The sequence below is a fragment of the Nerophis lumbriciformis genome, linkage group LG26, assembly GCF_033978685.3.
Source record: "Nerophis lumbriciformis linkage group LG26, RoL_Nlum_v2.1, whole genome shotgun sequence".
Classification (NCBI taxonomy): domain Eukaryota; kingdom Metazoa; phylum Chordata; class Actinopteri; order Syngnathiformes; family Syngnathidae; genus Nerophis; species Nerophis lumbriciformis.
The window spans coordinates 16,533,622-16,553,504 of NC_084573.2; the positions used below are offsets into that span (position 1 = coordinate 16,533,622).

A 19,883-nucleotide genomic window follows, 5' to 3' on the forward strand; every position below is an offset into this window, starting at 1 on the left:
AGTCAAACAGCGGCGGTGAAACGCTCGGTGAAATCGCAGATTAACGTTAAATATATGACGAGCCGCGAGCGATGCAGCTATAACCTATATTATCCTCGTATTTTGATCTGGTCGGTCCGTTCTTCTTTTACTTTGTCGTCGTCTTCTTCTTCTTCTGGCCCACCAGAAGATTTTGGCGGAGTTACAATGCATAGTAGGCTACCGCCACCTACTGCACCGGAGTTGTAACTACAAGCTCCATTCACAGACAGAGTCCCATTGCTTTTATGAGCGGTCGAGCGAATCAAAAGCCGAAAAATCCATTTGTGGCGGACGTAATTCTTTCGTGGCGGGCCGCCACAAATAAATGAATGTGTGGGAAACACTGCTTTCCCAGGGGACTTATGTAAAACACCAGCAGGCTTCGAAAAATTCCAGGCGGAGTGTTAGGGAAAATTTCAGGCGGAGTGTTAGGGCCGCTGCTGGGAACTTCTGTCTTTGTGGTAACGTGCAAAAAATATCAATTAATATATAATACTGTTAAATGTCTGTACTTTAAATCAACATTATTGTTTAAACCATTTCACTAATATTAATTAATATATAATACTGTTAAATATCTGTACTTTAAATCAACATTATTGTTGAAACCATTTCACTAATATTAATTAATATATAATACTGTTAAATATCTGTACTTTAAATCAACATTATTGTTGAAACCATTTCACTACAATATTGTGTGTGCTGCTGTCCTGTGTCAAAGCCGAAGTGTTATCGATCGCTGTCAATGACGTAAGAGGAAATGACTTAAGTAAGAGGAAATGACTTAAGAGGAAATGACCCCGGAAGTAAATGGGGGCGGGGGGAGGTTTTTGTAGGGGGAAGAAATTTGGCGTGACAGCTCCCATCCAGACACTTTATTTTACAGGTCTGACTGGTGGATTGCTGCAGAGAGAAATGCTAAAATGCTGTAGTTTTGACAGAGTGACCATCGGGTTCTTGGTCACCTCCCAGACTAGGGCTCTTCAATCAAAGTTTACTTACCGTATTTTTCGGATTATAAATCACAGTTTTTTTTATAGTTTGGTTGTAGGTGTGACATATACTCCGGAGCGACTTATGTGTGAAATTATTAACACATTACCGTAAAATATCAAATATCAAATAATATTATTTCTCATTCACGTAAGAGACGAAGCAAATGGCAGCAATCGTCACACACACGTCAGCAATCGTCACTCACACGTCAACCAATAAGAATTCGGCGGAAGAGGGTCATGGCAGAAGTGCATTGTGGGTCATGGGATGCTAACTGCTATATGCTATACGCTACTGCCGTAGCTATTAAAATGGATCACATCAACATTGGCGGTAACTTATAAAATTGAGAAGGACTGAACAAAAATGGCACCGAAAAGAAAATCATATACTGCAGATTACAAGCTGGACGTAGTGAAATATGCAGCAGAGAACGGCAATCGAGCAGCAGAAAGAAAGGACATACCAGAGGCGACACCGGGGAGGAAGATTTCATTGGATTTAGCGATCGGGAGTGACAGATTGTTTGGTAAACGTATAGCATGTTCTATATGTTATAGTTATTTGAATGACTCTTGCCATGATGTGTTGCGTTAACATACCAGGCACGTTCTCAGTTGGTTATTTGTGCGTCATATGGCGTACACTTATTCAGCCTGTTGTTCACTATTCTTTATTTATTTTAAATGGCCTTTCAAATGTCTATTCTTGGTGTTGGATTTTATCAAATAAATTTCCCCCAAAAATGCGACTTATACTCCAGTGCGACGTATATATGTTTTTTTCCTTCTTTATTGTGTATTTTCGGCCGGTGCGACGTATGCTCCGGAGCGACTTATAGTCCGAAAAATACGGTATATAGCCCTTAATCACAAACGTCTCAGCTCAGGTTAGGGATGTCCCGATCCAGGTTTTTGCACTTCCGATCCGATACCGATATTGTTTTTGCACTTCCGATCCGATACCGATACTGACCAATACTGGCCTATCCGAGCATGTATTAAAGTTTAAAGTTATTTAGCCTACTTAGTTGTCAGAATCATGTTGAAAAGGGTTTTAGTACTCTTGATAACAACTAGCCAGCTGAATTAGGGGAGTTTGAATAATACACAATGGTTGGTAACTAGAAACTGACCTGTTTATTCAAGGATAAACACAAAATAGACAAAATTATACATGAGAAACAGAAATGGCATCATTGAACTAGGGCTGGGCGATATGGCCTTTTTTTAATATTGCGATATTTTAAGGCCATATTGCGATACACAATATAGGGTAGAAATGCACCCATTTGCAGGAAATGTAGTCTTGATTTTCAAAATTTTCTTTCAAGGCTTGCATGTCTACATTAAAACATTCTTCTTCATACTGCATTAATATATGCTACTTTTAAACTTTCATGCAGAGAAGGAAATCACAACTAAAAAAATCACTAATTTTTTCACACGGTGTTGATGTGGAAATTTTTGCCTCGGCATTTTGATGGTGTGGGCGTGTGGCACCGAATGGAGATAAGCGTCTCGACAGACATCACAATATTTGAACAATGATGACGAAAACTGTTTTCTCTGTCGTGTCCGCGTGTCGAAAATTGTTATGCGCTTATTTTTTTATTTGATTTTGTACGTGGCATAGATTTGCTATGCGCAGAGGACGCTTAAACAGTGCGCAATTGCACAGGCGAGCACCTTAGAGGGAGCGTTGCTCGCACGGCTGCGTTAGCATCACAGCTAACGTTAGCCATGCTGCTACCTCTCTGCTCGGGGAGGACGTATACGTATGTGACGTATGACGTGACAGTATGTGACGTGTGTCGTGACAGTATGTGACGTGTGTAAGAAGGTGCACTTGCTGTCTGTGAGAGGGAGACACAGGAAAGAGTGAGAAGAGCCTGTCGTGTAATGCCAGCAGCTAAAAGCAACGGCGTGAGACTCCACAGACCTGTGGATGTGTTGAAGGTGTGCTGGAAAATGCGGAACGGAAATTACGGAGCAGCAGAAAAGTGGAATGTATTATTTAAATCGGTGTGTTGGAAAACACGGACCGGAGTTTTTTTTTTAACTGGATCTGGATCGGCATTTTCCCATGCCTTGCCGATACGCATTTTTTGGCAAATATCGGCGGCCGATCCGATCCAAATATCGGATCGGGACATCCCTAGCTCAGGTACAATATCAGGGCAAGAAAAAACTCAACCCAATTGGAACAACGAGAAACCTTGGAAGGGACGGCAGATGTGGAGACCCCCCCTGGGTGACCGATGCAATTGGATGTCGAGTGGATAGTTAATATGAGAGTCCAGTCAAAACACTCAGATTGAAAAGGTGTCTTAAATGTTGTGATTTGGCGCCAACTTTGACAAGTTTGCTCCTACAGGTGCTGCGAGTTTACGTCAACAGAATGTATTTTCGTTTAGTGCCTTGAACCGGAACTACAAGAGCGTTTCTACTTGTATGGTTTCGTCATTCATCACTCCAAGTAACGTTTGTAAGTTTTACAATACAACTAACACGATTCATACTTACTAAACCATTCCATGTTTGATAGTAGGCACAAGCACTTTAAGAAAAAAGTGATATAATGCCTTTTATACTGTATTTAGTGTTGTATGTATTGTATGTGATTGTAGGTCTATAGATGTTAGTCTGCAAAAAAGTTTTGATGATGATGCTTTCAAACCCGAAGTAGAGGGACATTCTGTCTTCTAGCCGTTCATAGCCTTTCTACTCATATGGATTCTGTATTCGACACTCAAAGCAACATTTTTAAGTTTTAAAATTTAACTAACACAATTCTTCCTCACTTAACCGTCCCACGCGTGATGTCTGTAGGAGTGTTTTCATGCATTTGTACGTGCTATCGCACTGTACTCAAACTAGCATCATTAGCATAAGCTATTATGCTAACATGTTTACGAGTGACTGTTAGTATTAACTTACAATGGCATTATTTTTGAGTGTGAATGTTGTCTGTCTATCTGTGTTGGCGACTTGTCCAGGGTGTACCCCAGCTTCCGCCCGAATGCAGCTGAGCTAAGCTCCAGCACTCCCCGCAACCCCGAAAGGGACAAGCGGTAGAAAATGGATGGCTGGCTGGCATTATTTTTGTTTTGTTTCAGTTTCACAAATTCCTCAGTAAATTCACCAAGAGCTAGTGAAGTGTGAATTACATTTATATAGCGCTTTTCTCTAGTGACTCAAAGCGCTTTACATTGTGAAACCCAATATCTAAGTTTATTAGATACATTTACATTTAAACCAGTGTGGGTGGCACTAGGAGCAGGTGGGTAAAATGTCTTGCCCAAGGACACAATGGCAGTGACTAGGATGGCGGAAGCGGGGATCGAACCTGCAACCCTCAAGTTGCTGGCACGGTCGCTCTACCAACCGAGCTACACATATTTAATGTACTGTTTTGTTTCGTTAAAATAAAGCCAATAATGCAATTTTTTTGTGGTCCCCTTTATTTAGAAAAATATCAAAAATATTTTTGGTACCGGTATCGGGACAACACTAGTCTCAACAAAGGAATTCCCAATAGAAGTGCAAAGAGTTGCAATATAATAAGAGTAAATATGTAATCTATTTTGTGGGGACTCTTACTTTGATAGCGCAGTCAGACAGGATCTAATGCACAGCAACCTTATTCTGGAGGCCTGAAGTGTGCACTTGGTTTTTCTGGTGCACTTGACACTGCTTTGTGTGGGAGACAAATATGTAAACAAAAGTACCGGCCAGTCTTTCTTCAGTTGTAGTCTTACAAGACAATAATAATAATACCAGTTTCAATCAGATGCTCACGTTGCATAATAAGGTAGTGTAGTATTACGAAGCCATCAGATGCTAACATAAGTTGCGATGGCATCTCTTTCTGTTTGTATCTTCATAATCCGCAGAGAATCAGGTGATGATATATTGTAGTAAGTCCTTCACTTGCTTTTGTTTTGCCCTGGACGGCTTCTTTTTGGCAGCGAATGTTTGCATAGTCAGCATGATGGTGCTGCTGCATGCACAAGACCACCGGAGAGTGGGGAAATAATATATTTACAGTAAATCCTGAAAGTATTCAGAGTGTTTCACTTTTCCCACATTTTGTTATGTTACAGCCGTATTCCAAAATGAAATAAATTAATTTGTGTCCTCAAAATCCTGCACACAAAACCGCAAAATGACAATGTGACAATAGTCACAATAGTTTCCGCAGCTAGTGGTTCCACGACGAGGACTTCTGTTATAATATTCCGTTTTACGGCCTTGTTACAGGCACTGTTCTCCCCATCGTTCAGTTTAGACGGCTGGCCAACTTTAGGAAGAGTCCTGGTGATTTAAACTTCTTCCGTTTACAGATGATGGAGCCCACTGTGCTCATTGGCACCTTCAAGGCAGCAGATATTTATTGGTACCCTTCCCCAGTTTGCCCCTCAAAACAAACCTGTTTTAGAGGTCTACAAACAATTCCTTCGACTTAATTTTTACTCTTCCAAAGCAGACAGGTGTGTGGCTTTCCAAATTATGTCCAACCAACAAAATGTATTACAGGTAGACTCCAATTAAGCTGTAGGAACATCTTAGGTGTGATCAGTTGAAACATGATGCCGCTGAGCTCAATTTTGCGCGTTTTATGGCAAAGGCTTCGAATACTTATTTTACATTTGATTTAATTTATTATTTTTATGAATTTGCAAATATTTCTTAATTTTTTTTTTCACATTGTCATTTCGCGGTTTTGTGTGCAGGATTTTGAGGACACAAATTAATTTATTTCATTTTGGAATACGGCTGTAACATAACAAAATGTGGGAAAAGTGAAACACTGAATACTTTCAGGATTTACTGTAAATGTATTATTTCCCCACTCTCCGGTGGTCTTGTGCATGCAGCAGCACCATCATGCTGACTATGCAAACATTCGCTGCCAAAAAGAAGCCGTCCAGGGCAAAACAAAAGCAAGTGAAGGATTTACTACAATATATCATCACCTGATTCTCTGCGGATTATGAAGATACAAACAGAAAAAGATGCCATCGCAACTTATGTTAGCATCTGATGGCTTCGTAATACTACACTACCTTATCATGCAACGTGAGCATCTGATTGAAACTGGTATTATTATTGTCTTGTAAGACTACAACTGAAGAAAGACTGGCCGGTACTTTTGTTTACATATTTGTCTCCCACACGAAGCAGTGTCAAGTGCACCAGAAAAACCAAGTGCACACTTCAGGCCTCCAGAATAAGGTTGCTGTGCATTAGATCCTGTCTGACTGCGCTAACAAAGTAAGAGTCCCCACAAAATATATTACATATTTACTCTTATTATATTGCAACTCTTTGCACTTCTATTGGGAATTCCTTTGTTGAGACTAGTGTTGTCCCGATACCGGTACCAAAATTATTTTTGATACTTTTCTAAATAAAGGGGACCACAAAAAAATGGCATTATTGGCTTTATTTTAACAAAACAAAACAGTACATTAAATATGTGTAGCTCGGTTGGTAGAGTGACCGTGCCAGCAACTTGAGGGTTGCAGGTTCGATCCCCGCTTCCGCCATCCTAGTCACTGCCGTTGTGTCCTTGGGCCAAGACATTTTACCCACCTGCTCCCAGTGCCACCCACACTGGTTTAAATGTAACTTAGATATTGGGTTTCACAATGTAAAGCGCTTTGAGTCACTAGAGAAAAGCGCTATATAAATGTAATTCACACTTCACTAGCTCTCCAAACTCCACGTTGACATCTTGGTGAATTTACTGAGGAATTTGTGAAACAACTCTTTGCACTTCTATTGGGAATTCCTTTGTTGAGACTAGTGTTGTCCCGATACCGGTACCAAAATTATTTTTGATACTTTTCTAAATAAAGGGGACCACAAAAAAATTGCATTATTGGCTTTATTTTAACAAAACAAAACAGTACATTAAATATGTGTTTTTTTGCAATTGTGTCCTTAAATAAAATAGTGAACATACAAGACAACTTGTCTTTTATTAGTAAGTAAGCAAACAAAGGCTCCTAATTTAGTCTGCTGACATATGCAGAAACATAGTATATAATTTTCCATTGTATTATTTGCCCAAATTATTAAGGACAAGTTGTAGAAAATGAATTATTAATCGACTTGTTCATTTACTGTTAATATCTGCTTACTTTCTCTTTTAACATGTTCTATCTACACTTCTGTTAAAATGTAATAATCACTTACTCTTCTGTTTGATACTTTACATTAGTTTTGGATGATACCACAAATTTGGGTATCAATCCGATACCAAGTCGTTACGGGATCATACATTGGTCATATTCAAAGTCTTCATGTATCCAGGGACATATTTCCTGAATTTAGAAACATAACATACATTTTTTTAAACGAAAGAAGATGTTGTGATGCCAAAAAATTGATGGAATCATAGTAGTATCGACTAGATATGCTACTGTACTTAGTATCATTACAGTGGATGTTAGGTGTAGATGCAGCATTTTGTTTACATTTTGATGCCGGTGAGCTACGGTGTGTAGTGAAACATGTCTAGCTATTCCTCATCCTGCAGGGATGATACTTGTAAAAAACTTACCTTGTCGCCATGGAGGTGAGGATTAGGAATTTAGAAGTAGCTAAAACACTGCCGACTTCAGCCGCAAGCTAGCTAGCCATGCCTTAAAGCATCTCTTCCGGTGGGCGTTTCAGTGTTATAACTTCCCCTTTATCTTTACTTTTTAAGCCAAAATGCATCAGTTCTCCCTTTTCTGTCTACACACTGTCTGCTTTTAAGTACTCCGTGATTGTGCGCTGTCGAACATGCTCCTCCTCCCTGCTTCTGCCAACCTAGTCACTGCCGTTGTGTCCTTGGGCAAGACACTTTACCCACCTGCTCCCAGTGCCACCCACACTGGTTTAAAAATATAACTTAGATATTGGGTTTCACAATGTAAAGCGCTTTGAGTCAATAGAGAAAAGCGCTATATAAATATAATTCACTTCACTTCACTTCACTTCACTCTGCTCGTAAACCAGCAATGCCACGACGTGATGATGACGGGGGCGCAGACCTTTAAACCAGGCGTGGGCAATTATTTTGACTCGGGGGGCCAAATTTACAGGGGAAAAAATGTGTCAGTGGCCTGTATATCTATTTTAGGAGCACTCATAAAAAAACTCTGTCTGATTAAATGCTAAAAACGTTATGACAGACCGCCTTAAAATACAGAATGGAATTTTAAATTGTTTTACTGAATGAGACACCCGAATGTACATGAAGAAAAAAATTTGGGATTTACAATATTAACTATGAATGGTAAAACACTGAATATTAACATATGAATGTCACACCCCCTCTTGATCAACATTTTACAATAAGCAAAACACAACAAAAATGCATAAAACACAGCTAGATATGAACGCGAAGGGTAAAAAAAAAGAAATTGACACCTAAAATCTGATACATCTAATACATCACTAATCTTTAGAACTGTTGTAAAAATCTCCTTCCGCGTCTGTCCCTGACACCCGCATTTCAGGCTGGCCGCTCTGGAAACACTGGAAATACTCCCCACTCACACTGCTTGGTGACTCATGTGAGGTGCTGTGACATAGATTACCATAGTAACTAGTATATCATACAAAAGCGCAGATTCCAACCATTGAAACTCTGTGTAATTCAAGACTTACGGTTACTTGAAAACATCACTGCACATCATAATGGCAGCTACGTTTCCATCTTAAAGATCTAATAAAATTTGGGAATGTCCGGCGGGCCAGATTGAAAAGCTTAACGGGCCACATGCGGCCCCCGGGCCTTATTTGCCCAGGTCTGCCTTAAACTTTCCAAGTTTTTTATGATGTAGAAAATAAAACTCAAACAGATTTGAGCCATTTTCAATATTTAAGTGGAGATCAAATCGAATCAAGATTTATAACCATATTAATCAAAATCTAATAGATCTGGGAAACTTGCCATCGTAACCAGTCCTAATAAGAGACCTCTGATTTTGTAGACCACACATCCAGCAATTAATTGAATAGAGTTGTTAATTGAACTTTTTTAAGAGTACAAACTTACTCAAGCAGCTCAAAGTTTGACTTCTTCTCCAGACCCTTTGCATTCATGTCTTTGTAGAATCTCCTGGAAGACGATAAGAGTAAATACTTCAAGGTATGACTTGCCTCATACTGTTACACCCCCAGTAGACTATCTTGTGTCCAACTCACCTGATCTCCAAGCAACCTAGTTGAAGCGCTATCCCACTGCTGACCGTACTGGCATGATACTGCATGTAGTCGCTCCGCACCTGCCAATAAAATTCAAAAAATACCTCAGACCCATTTTTCCACAGTCCCACAATGAAATCCACACGTTTTGTTACCTGTTGATAGAAATACACTAGCGTAGATCGGTCGTCTTGTAACTTTTCCAGGAAGTTCACGGGAATGTATCTGATACGAAGGTCATACCTGCCGTTTAAAGGAAGACCAAATACCATTACCCATTTTGACAGTAACTTAGAATCGGAGGCCCAAGTCAACCAATTGATTTTTGTTTGAGGTTTGTCCCAAAACTCCCTACGTTTACCTCCACTCGGCTTCCACGTGATGGCTCTCGTAACGCTGCTCCACCTCGCCGACAGATAGGTTGGGATGAAGCCAGTGAAGTTCCTCTGACTTGAGATGTTTAAGCATGAGGCCGAAGCATCCTTCGTGTTCAATATTTGGCCCGAGTCGCCCGCTGATTAATATTGAATGGATAATTGACTGTGGGACGAGATAAAGAATGTTTTTTGCCACGTCATAGGTGGTCGAGACAGCTGCAATGGCCAAGTGGTTGAGGCATGCAATTTTTAATCCTTATTGCAGCATTTACCCCTCATGATATTGAAGTGAATTAATTAACTCATATGTTTTGCATATGGTGAATGATTATATTCATCTTGGAGAAAGCAAACCACCAAGTTTAATTAAATAGTGTTATTTCAGTTTGAGCACATAAGATAAGCCTCCTCCTCCTCCTCACCCGGATTTGCCAGGAGCTGTCACATTTGACCAGCTTGAAGTTCTTGCCCAGGTTATTGTTGGTGCAGAAGCACACTTTGAGGATCTTAATAGGCCCTCCCTCCCCAGTGAACTGTGCCTCTTGACTGGAATTGCTGCCGCTCGGTCTCGTACTGGGCACTTTCCAGGACAGGGTGTCTCCAGACATCACCTCGTACATGGTCAGGGTTGGATGGGCCTCATATCATCTTTGGAAAAAAAGAAATACTGTAAATGCAATAGTTCTTTGAATCAAACTTCTTTTTACGGGGTAAAAAAATCATGTTTGATTTGCTAGTTGGTAGATGCGCTTGTTGTTAGGTTTTGTGTTAAGCTATGCTAAAGGGTTCAGTTCAGTTTGTTTCAAACATGCACACGATGTAATGCATCACATATTTCCAGTTATTTCATTATAGCACGTCCGAAAAGGAGTAGGAAGAAGCCGAGCTTATTCAATCCTACCCCTTATCATACCATAGCAACGTTATCCCATTCCCTTGTTCTCTGTAACAGAACAGTGAATAAATACATAAATATATCATAGTAGGTAAACAAATAATTATCTAAAAAAAACAAACAAAAAAAAGGGTTCAAGATGTTCATCATATTTACTGTTCTGTGTACTTTGTGAACACTTGTAGTTTGAACAGTCTCTTAAACTGTATTTATATTGGTGCGTTGTTTGATTTATTTGGTTAGTCCATTTCATAATTTAATTCCACATATGGACATGCTAAAGGTTTTAAATGTTGTATGCGCATACACATGTTTTAAATTAGAATTTCCTCTAAGGTTATGCTTCTCCTCTTTAGTTGAGAAGAATTGTTGTACATTCTTGGGTAGCAGGTTATAGTTTGCTTTGTACAAAATTTTAACTGTTTGCAAATTCACCAAATGCACTATAATGCCGGTAAATTCTAGCAAGAGATATATATTTGAGACAATACTCTCTTTGTAGCGACTTTATCACTAATCTCATCTGTTTATGTTGTTCAGTTATGTTAGCGACTTAGCACAGCAGCTAGCATTAGCTCCTCCCTGCTGTCAGGTGTGTGAAATGTTAGAAAGGTACCGGAGCATTGGGAAGGCTATGCAATGCAAAACGAAACTAAAACTGACAGGTGCGAAACAAAACGGAATGCTGGAATATAGCAAACACTCACGGCTGGAGGAGACAGCGTCCACATGAAGAATATCAATTCCAAACAAGTGCCGCCAGAAAGAATGGCGGCTCAAATAGTCTTAATCACCAATATGAAGGCATGTGTAAAGTAGTTGTGAAAAAAACACTAACACAACAGGAAGTGCTACTAAAATAAAAGCGCAGAACAGGAACAAGCACCAAACAGAGAATCTTCTTTTCACTTTTACGGCAGCTGGCATCCATTTGTGTTGCATAACTGCCATCTTCAGTTTCATTTTATAATTAAATTACAATCTCTTCTTTTATTTTTTTATTTTTTTAAATCTCTCCTTGAGTTCAGTATTGTTAAAAAAATTCCATAGTATTTCCCTTCCACTTTCAGTGTCCGCAAGATTTATCATGCTCTTCAGCGTCAAACACAGAAGAACACCAACAAAACCCAACATAAAGGCACGCAAAAACCTGTCATGCACTGGTGTAACCAGCCGTGACAGTTTACTAGCATTATAACAATTTTTGTTTCAACTCACAATCAGTTTTTAAATTAAATTAAATGTTTCTTGTGCAGCTGCCTGCCCCAATTTCAACTATGCATATAAAAACAAAATCAGCACCTTGTAAAAAATAATGATGATAAAATATGACTTCTTTTATCTTTGTGGAAAATATTGGACACAATGTGTTGTCAAGCTTATGAGATGCGATGCAAGTGTAAGCCACTATGACACTGTTGTTCATTATTTTAATGTTTTTATTTTACTTTTTAATAATGTGTGATGATAATGTATGAGGGATTTATAATCACTGCTATGTTGGAATTCTTATTAATATTGATACTGTTGTTTATATTATTCATTTTTGTTTGACTACTTTTGGATTGTTTTGTGTCATGTTTGTGTGTCCTCTCACTTGCTCTGTTGATTGCTATTCTGAATGTTGCTGGGCTGGGTTTGGTTTTGGAATTGGAATTGTATTGTTATGGTATCATTGTGCATTATTTTTTTGGACTGATTAATTTAAAAAAAAATAAAGAAGAAAAAAATAAAAATAAATGCATCAGACAAATCACCCATTTTCTGTGGTGCATTCTTTGCAGCAGAATAACAGTGGGTGCTATACGGACACTGCTTTCTTTAATCGGGCTTTTGTCTTGTTGGACAAAGCAGGCACTACGGTATAGTGAAGGAATCTTGTAACTGGACTCAAGTGTCCGCAGCAAACCCGACATTTTCCGCAACAGAAAAGGGTCGCATGTCGACAGCAATAAAAGTAGCAATCGCTCAATCGATTTATTTTGCTCTCTTTAAATGTGCTAATGGCTCTCGAAATTCCCCGGGTAAAATTTGTTGTCTGTGTGTTGTCGCTCTTTGTTTTTGTTTCGTTCCACTTATTTCCACATAGGAGTGATGTTGGCATACATGTGTTGTCATGTTTGTTGTATTTTCACTGTTGTAGTTTATCATTGTGTGACACTTGCAACATATTTTTGTCCACTACACGCTTGCCATCATGGTCATACTTAACATGAGAACTTCAATTTCAGGGGTATTTGAGGCATTAGCAATGCTGCAACGAGCTGTAGAAGCTACAGAAGTTGCACGCAAAGCCTTCTGTCTTAGCACTTTGTCTTCGTCTGAATGAATGTGGGTGGCGCAGCTTTGTGGATCTGCGCTCGACTGTAACTACACTGTAAAAAAAAAATCCTATTTTATGGTTAATTTACTCTAAATTTCTACTGTAATTTTTCTATTTTTTTTAAATAGTTTATAAAACTGTAGAATTGAAGACTATCTGTAAATAAACAATCTGCCTGTTATTTTAAGTAATACGCCAGTAATGACAAACTATGTATATTTCAATTTTTTTTACAGAAAAATACCAAATTAATTATATATAGCATTTTCTGTTTTCTTAAATTACTTTCAAATTCATGTAAAATTACAGTAATTATCATTCATTAAATATGTAGCTTGTTATATAAAAGTCTATTTCCATACTAACAATCTAACACGGGGTTGTCAAACTCAAATACAGAGTGGGCCAAAATTTAAAACTGAACAATGCCGCGGGCCAAGGTTGAACAAATTAACCTTTTAATAGGGACCCAAATAAGTTTTGCATTAAATATTGAACAAGTAAGGCTTATATAACTTTATAGTGACATGCAAAATCGAGTTTAAATTAATAATAATTAAAAAATATCAATGGCATATCAAATGCAATTTAAACAAAAATTGAATGCCTCTTTTCTATTTGCAGCCTTCTGAGGTAAATAAACATTAACTTTTTCCACACATTTGAAAATAAAATAACAATGAATAAAACAACCATTCAGGACTTTAAACTGCTCAGTTTGCAACACACTGATCTAATCTGATGTGCCCAAGCCAGATACCTGGCATCTTTTATTGGATGCTATTTCATTAATGTCGGGGCTCAGGCTACAAAATACACCCCCGCTACCACCAAACCCCCCGTCCCCTCCACACCAACACACCTTGTAGCGTCCCGGAAGAGTTAGTGCTGCAAAGGGTTCTGGGTATTTGTTCTGTTGTGTTTATGTTGTCTTACGGTCCGAATGTTCTCCTGAAATGTGTTGTCATTCTTGTTTGGTGTCGATTCACAGTGTGGCGTATATTTCTAACAGTGATAACATTTTTTATTCGGCTACCCTCAGTGTAACCTGTATCGCTGTTGATGAAGTATGCGTTGCATTCAATTGTCTGTGCGTGCAGAGGCCGCACATGTTATGTGACTGGGCCAGCTCTCGTTGGACTGGCTGAAAAGCAGACATGATGATTTTTGGGAGGGGCACTGAAGTTTGGAAGACTCCCGGGAGGGTGGGCAAGTATTAGAATTAGCGGTAAATGCGGTGTTACCAAAGCTCCGCAGCAATATATAATCGGCGGGCCAGCTTTAGTGTTAATTTGATATCGCCTCAAGGGCCAAGTGAAATTACACGGCGGGCCATGCTGTAGAATAAAGGTATTTTTCTGCAGAACTGTTTGCATTGTCACTTTATTAAAAGGTGGATGATCTCAACAATTCAGAAAAAAACTGTAAAATAATGGTATTTTTCTGTGGAACTGCCAGCATTGTCACTTCATTAAAGGTGTTTGATCGTAATAATTTAGTAAAAATCGGTAAAATTACGATATGTTTCCGCAAAACGTTTCATGAAAATTTCTGTAAATTAATGTTTTTGATCATTATTTGGTTTACAATGTTTTACTTTAATTTTATGGTTTTCGTTTGGCAGCTATGGCTGCCAGTAGATGACCGTTTTTTTACAGAATTTTTTTTTTTTTACAGTGTACGACTGTAACAACTCAACTATGCCGCTCTTGGAGATCCACTGAGCTTTCAGCACAGAGCGTATCGTCATAACTTGATAAACCAAACTGAGACCATTGTATCGAATGGTTAAATACGAGTACGAATATATTGTTGCACCCTACTATAAACTTAACGATAATGAACAAAATTAACGAAAATTGCTCTGACATAGTAATGGCTAATTACTTTATAAGAATAAGCAACACATTACGTTACTGCTTACAACAAAAATATTGTGAGTACTCTCAACACTGGTTATCAAGCCATAAAACACTTAGGCAACCTTAAGCTCTTTGAATTTTTTTTTAAAGATACCGGTATATATTGTATATTGCCATTTGGCCTGAAAATACAGGGATATACCGTATTTTTCGGAACATAGGGTAGAGAAAAAGAAGAAGTTTATCACCTACGACGTCGGTACGGACTACAATTGCGGATGCGCGCACATTTTCAGGACTTATGCAGATCCCAAATACACATCAGCAGGTACCAGAAGGTAAGAAAAGCTGGTTTTGCATAATATTGCGAAACAAAACGGCAGGTAATACGTTTGCTAATAGGTGCCATTTTGCGGGTCCTTAGACACGCGCCATAATAATACTTGTGTGTTTAATGCGCCGACAATCCATCAAGCTGTGCGGCTTCATAGCTTACCGAAATCGCACTAAAAAATGTTTACAGATTTTTGAGTGCCGTGTGTAATGTTCTATATTCTCAATGGAACATTTAAAGTTTTGGTGTTGTTTACTGCCATCATATTGCAGTCTACACGTAACTCTTATGTATGACTGCTGGTCACACTTATTACATCATGTACCAAATAAAATTGCTTCGAGGTCAGTAAGCACAACCAAAATTATGCCGTACATTAGGTACACCGGGTTATAAGGCGTACTGTCAATTTTTGAGAAAATGAAAGGATTTCTAGGCTTTATAGTCCAAAAAATACGGTAAGTTTTTGTCCATATCGCCGAGCCCTAATATTGACGCTTCTACAGAAACAGTGTTGAAACAGTAACTTACCAAAGGGTCGAACAATATTTTCTTTAACTCTTAAGTTTATTTAGAAGCATTACATTCTGAGATTATGCGTATATTTAATGACGTATAACTGTGTGATATGTCATAGTTTTACGTGGACTTGGGCTTCCAGGTAAGAACGGAGAAGAAGACAGGAGGACCAATGTGTCTAAATCAACTTGAAATTATGGGATGACTTTGTTGTAACCGAGTCAATCAAACATTGAATATGTAGTGTAAAAACAAAACTGGATAATAACTTACATACTTATGTCAGAATGTTCTCATTTTGTCTGAGCGCGTTCGCAAAAGCGGCGGGCTTACCAGCAAATGCCTAATAACAAACATGGATTTACTGTGGTTTGCGCTTACGCGCCAAACGGCAGCTCAGAGTACCCACCCTTTTTGGATTCGCTCGGGGGAGTACTTGAGAGTGCTCCCCCGGGTGATTCCCTCGTTCTACTGGGGGACTTCAATGCTCATGTTGGCAGCGACAGTGAAACCTGGAGAGGCGTTATTGGGAAGAATGGCCGCCCGGATCTGAACCCGAGTGGTGTTTTGTTATTGGACTTTTGTGCCCATCACAGATTGTCCATAATGAACACCTTGTTCAAACATAAGGGTGTCCATATGTGCACTTGGCACCAGGACACCCTAGACCGCAGTTCCATGATCGACTTTGTAGTTGTGTCATCGGATTTGCGGCCTCATGTTTTGGACACTCGGGTGAAGAGAGGGACGGAGCTTTGAACCGATCACCACCTGGTGGTGAGTTGGCTGCGATGGTGACGGAGGATGCCGGACAGACCTGGCAGGCCCAAACGCATTGTGAGGGTTTGCTGGGAACGTCTGGCAGAGTCTCCTGTCAGAGAAAGTTTCAATTCCCACCTCCGGAAGAACTTTGAACATGTCACGAGGGAGGTGCTGGACATTGAGTCCGAGTGGACCATGTTCCGCGCCTCTATTGTCGAGGCAGCTGATTGGAGCTGTGGCCGCAAGGTAGTTGGTGCCTGTCGTGGCGGTAATCCTAGAAACGTTGGTGGACACCGGCGGTGAGGGATGCCGTCCAGCTGAAAAAGGAGTCCTATCGGGTTCTTTTGGCTCATAGGACTCCTGAGGCAGCGGACAGGTACCGACAGGCCAAGCGGTGTGCGGCTTCAGCGGCTGCGGAGGCAAAAACTCGGACATGGGAGGAGTTCGGGGAAGCCATGGAAAACTACTTCCGGACGGCTTCGAAGCGATTCTGGACCACCATCCGCCGCCTCAGGAAGGGGAAGCAGTGCACTATCAACACCGTGTATGGTGAGGATGGTGTTCTGCTGACCTCGACTGCGGATGTTGTGGATCGGTAGAGGGAATACTTTGAAGACCTCCTCAATCCTACCAACACGTCTTCCTATGAGGAAGCAGTGCCTGGGGAATCTGTGGTGGGCTCTTCTATTTCTGGGACTGAGGTTGCTGAGGTAGTTAAAAAGCTCCTCGGTGGCAGGGCCCCAGGGGTGGATGAGATCCGCCCGGAGTTCCTTAAGGCTCTGGATGCTGTGGGGCTGTCTTGGTTGACAAGACTCTGCAGCATCGCGTGGACATCGGGGGCAGTACCTCTGGATTGGCAGACCGGGGTGGTGGTTCCTCTCTTTAAGAGGGGGAACCGGAGGGTGTGTTCCAACTATCGTGGGATCACACTCCTCAGCCTTCCCGGTAAGGTCTATTCAGGTGTACTGGAGAGGAGGCTACGCCGGATAGTCGAACCTCGGATTCAGGAGGAACACTGTGGTTTTCGTCCTGGTCGTGGAACTGTGGACCAGCTCTATACTCTCGGCAGGGTCCTTGAGGGTGCATGGGAGTTTGCCCAACCAGTCTACATGTGCTTTGTGGACTTGGAGAAGGCATTCGACCGTGTACCCCGGGAAGTCCTGTGGGGAGTGCTCAGAGAGTATGGGGTAACGGACTGTCTTATTGTGGCAGTTCGCTCCCTGTATAATCAGTGCCAGAGCTTGGTCAGCATTTCCGGCAGTAAGTCGGACACGTTTCCAGTGAGGGTTGGACTCCGCCAAGGCTGCCCTTTGTCACCGATTCTGTTCATAACCTTTATGGACAGAATTTCTAGGCGCAGTCAGGGCGTTGAGGGTATCTGGTTTGGTGGCTGCAGGATTAGGTCTCTGCTATTTGCAGATGATGTGGTCCTGATGGCTTCCTCTGGCCAAGATCTTCAGCTCTCGCTGGATCGGTTCGCAGCCGAGTGTGAAGCGACTGCGATGGGAATCAGCACCTCCAAGTCCGAGTCCATGGTTCTCTCCCGGAAAAGGGTGGATTGCCATCTCCGGGTTGGGGAGGAGATCTTGCCCCAAGTGGAGGAGTTCAAGTACCTCAGAGTCTTGTTCATGAGTGGGGGAAGAGTGGATCGTGAGATCGACAGGCGGATCGGTGCGGCATCTTCAGTAATGCGGACGCTGTATCGATCCGTTGTGGTGAAGAAGGAGCTGAGCCGGAAGGCAAAACTCTCGATTTACCGGTCGATCTACGTTCCCATCCTCACCTATGGTCATGAGCTTTGGGTCATGACCAAAAGGACAAAATCACGGGTACAAGCGGCCGAAATGAGTTTCCTCCGCCGAGTGGCGGGGCTCTCCCTTAGAGATAGGGTGAGAAGCTCTGTCATTCGGGGGGAGCTCAAAGTAAAGCCGCTGCTCCTCCACATCGAGAGGAGCCAGATGAGGTGGTTCGGGCATCTGGTCAGGATGCCACCCGAACGCCTCCCTAGGAAGGTGTTTCGGGCACGTCTGACCGGTAGGAGGCCACGGGGAAGACCCAGGACACGCTGGGAAGACTATGTCTCCCGGCTGGCCTGGGAACGCCTCGGGATCCCCCGGCAGGAGCTGGACGAAGTGGCTGGGGAGAGGGAAGTCTGGGCTTCCCTGCTTAAGCTGCTGCCCCCGCGACCCGACCTGGATAAGCGGAAGAAGATGGATGGATGGATGGAGTAATTTAATGATAGGTTCTCACTTCTCACTGTAAAGCGCTTTGAGAGTTTTTATAAATCAAATCCATGATCATGATTATTACATGCACGTACATATACAGTATACTGCAATACTACTTTATTTTAATGGTGTAGGCACTGCTTCGCAAATATTTTCTGTTACGACCCCCTGGGTATAAGAAAATAAGTTCATATGCTCTATATCTATATTGTCCATTGTCAATTGGAAAAAACATTCCTCATCCGTTAATTTTTTTGTTTTGGGTCTGGAAACAAATATTGAAAAAAAATAGTTGTCGTTTCAATGTTGTAGTTTTGGTTTTATATTGAGAAATTAATGACCAAATGATACACACATTTTTAAAAGGTTGAACAACTGGACTCTTCTGAAACGTCTTCAACAAACAAGAAGAGTTCAGTTGCCTCCAAATCAACCTTTGTGGATGGTATAAATCTTCTTTCACACAAATAAAACAGGCAAAATAAAATCAGGTCAAACACCCTGCAAAGTGTCCTTTATTTGTTTAAGGTAATTGGCAACCCATTTCCAAGATGGACCCTAATACTCATGTAAGTGTTTTAGGGCTTTTTTTCTACCATATACCATAGACAGGTAAATTTTTACAGTCAGTCTGTGAATTATGCAGCATGTTATATAGTAATTTTTACAATGATAGTCGATGGAACACGTGGCTGTGGAATAATGTTACTAGGTTGCCTCCAATGAGGGCTGCCGTGTCTCTGTGTGCTCCTGCTTGCTTGATGCGTTATTCACTTTTAAATCATTCTACAAGTCTTGGATACGTTTATTCATTTTCTTTTAAATGAACCAAGGCGGTCTAAATTATTTTTATGATTTGTATTCATTTTGTTATGCTTTTTACAAGTCAGCGACAACAACCCTGTCAACCTGACTTAAGGTGTGTCTCAAACAATGGCTTCCTTTAAAAGCTGTTGGATATATCAACAATAAATTTGTGTGCGGTTGGTTGTTAGGGGGAAGACTCATAAATTATGACATACGGACACAGTTTGTTGATGATCTGTTGAACTCATATACATCAAGTGTTGTAAATGTTTTGGACATCATTGCTACTATCAAAGTTTAAAATGGTTAAAAGTAGGCAAAAGGTGCCATGGAGACTCAGTCTTGGCACAGAAAAGGGAGTACCGCAGAGCCGAAAGGAAATGGTGAAAATAAAAACTCCAAGCTCATTATGTGTCCTATAAAGAAGATATAAATGTGTTCAACCAGACTTTGCATATAACAAGGGAAAAATATTTTTCAGAAATCGTCACAAACTGTAGTAACAACTTGTGTCCTGTTCGAATCTGTAAACAGATTAACAAACCCTCCACT

At 40.7% G+C, this 19,883-nt stretch overlaps 1 protein-coding gene across 5 annotated transcripts in view; it reads right to left on the minus strand.

Annotated features, from left to right (window-relative positions):
- ptk2bb (protein tyrosine kinase 2 beta, b) overlaps positions 1 to 19,883 on the minus strand; it is a 131,173-nt gene that overhangs the window by 67,715 nt on the left and 43,575 nt on the right. For 3 of the 5 annotated variants that reach the window (XM_061987306.1, XM_061987309.2, XM_061987308.2), the window contains exons 2-6: positions 10,024 to 10,249; positions 9,586 to 9,764; positions 9,380 to 9,467; positions 9,225 to 9,304; positions 9,076 to 9,138 (exon numbers count right to left, since the gene is read on the minus strand). In XM_061987306.1, coding sequence (XP_061843290.1) covers positions 9,076 to 9,138; positions 9,225 to 9,304; positions 9,380 to 9,467; positions 9,586 to 9,764; positions 10,024 to 10,221 — 608 coding nt within the window. In that variant the 5' untranslated portion in view covers positions 10,222 to 10,249. Of the gene's footprint in view, positions 1 to 9,075; positions 9,139 to 9,224; positions 9,305 to 9,379; positions 9,468 to 9,585; positions 9,765 to 10,023; positions 10,250 to 11,203; positions 11,346 to 19,883 lie in introns of those variants that run through there. The other 2 variants (XM_061987310.2, XM_061987305.2) reach the window with 1 other exon arrangement.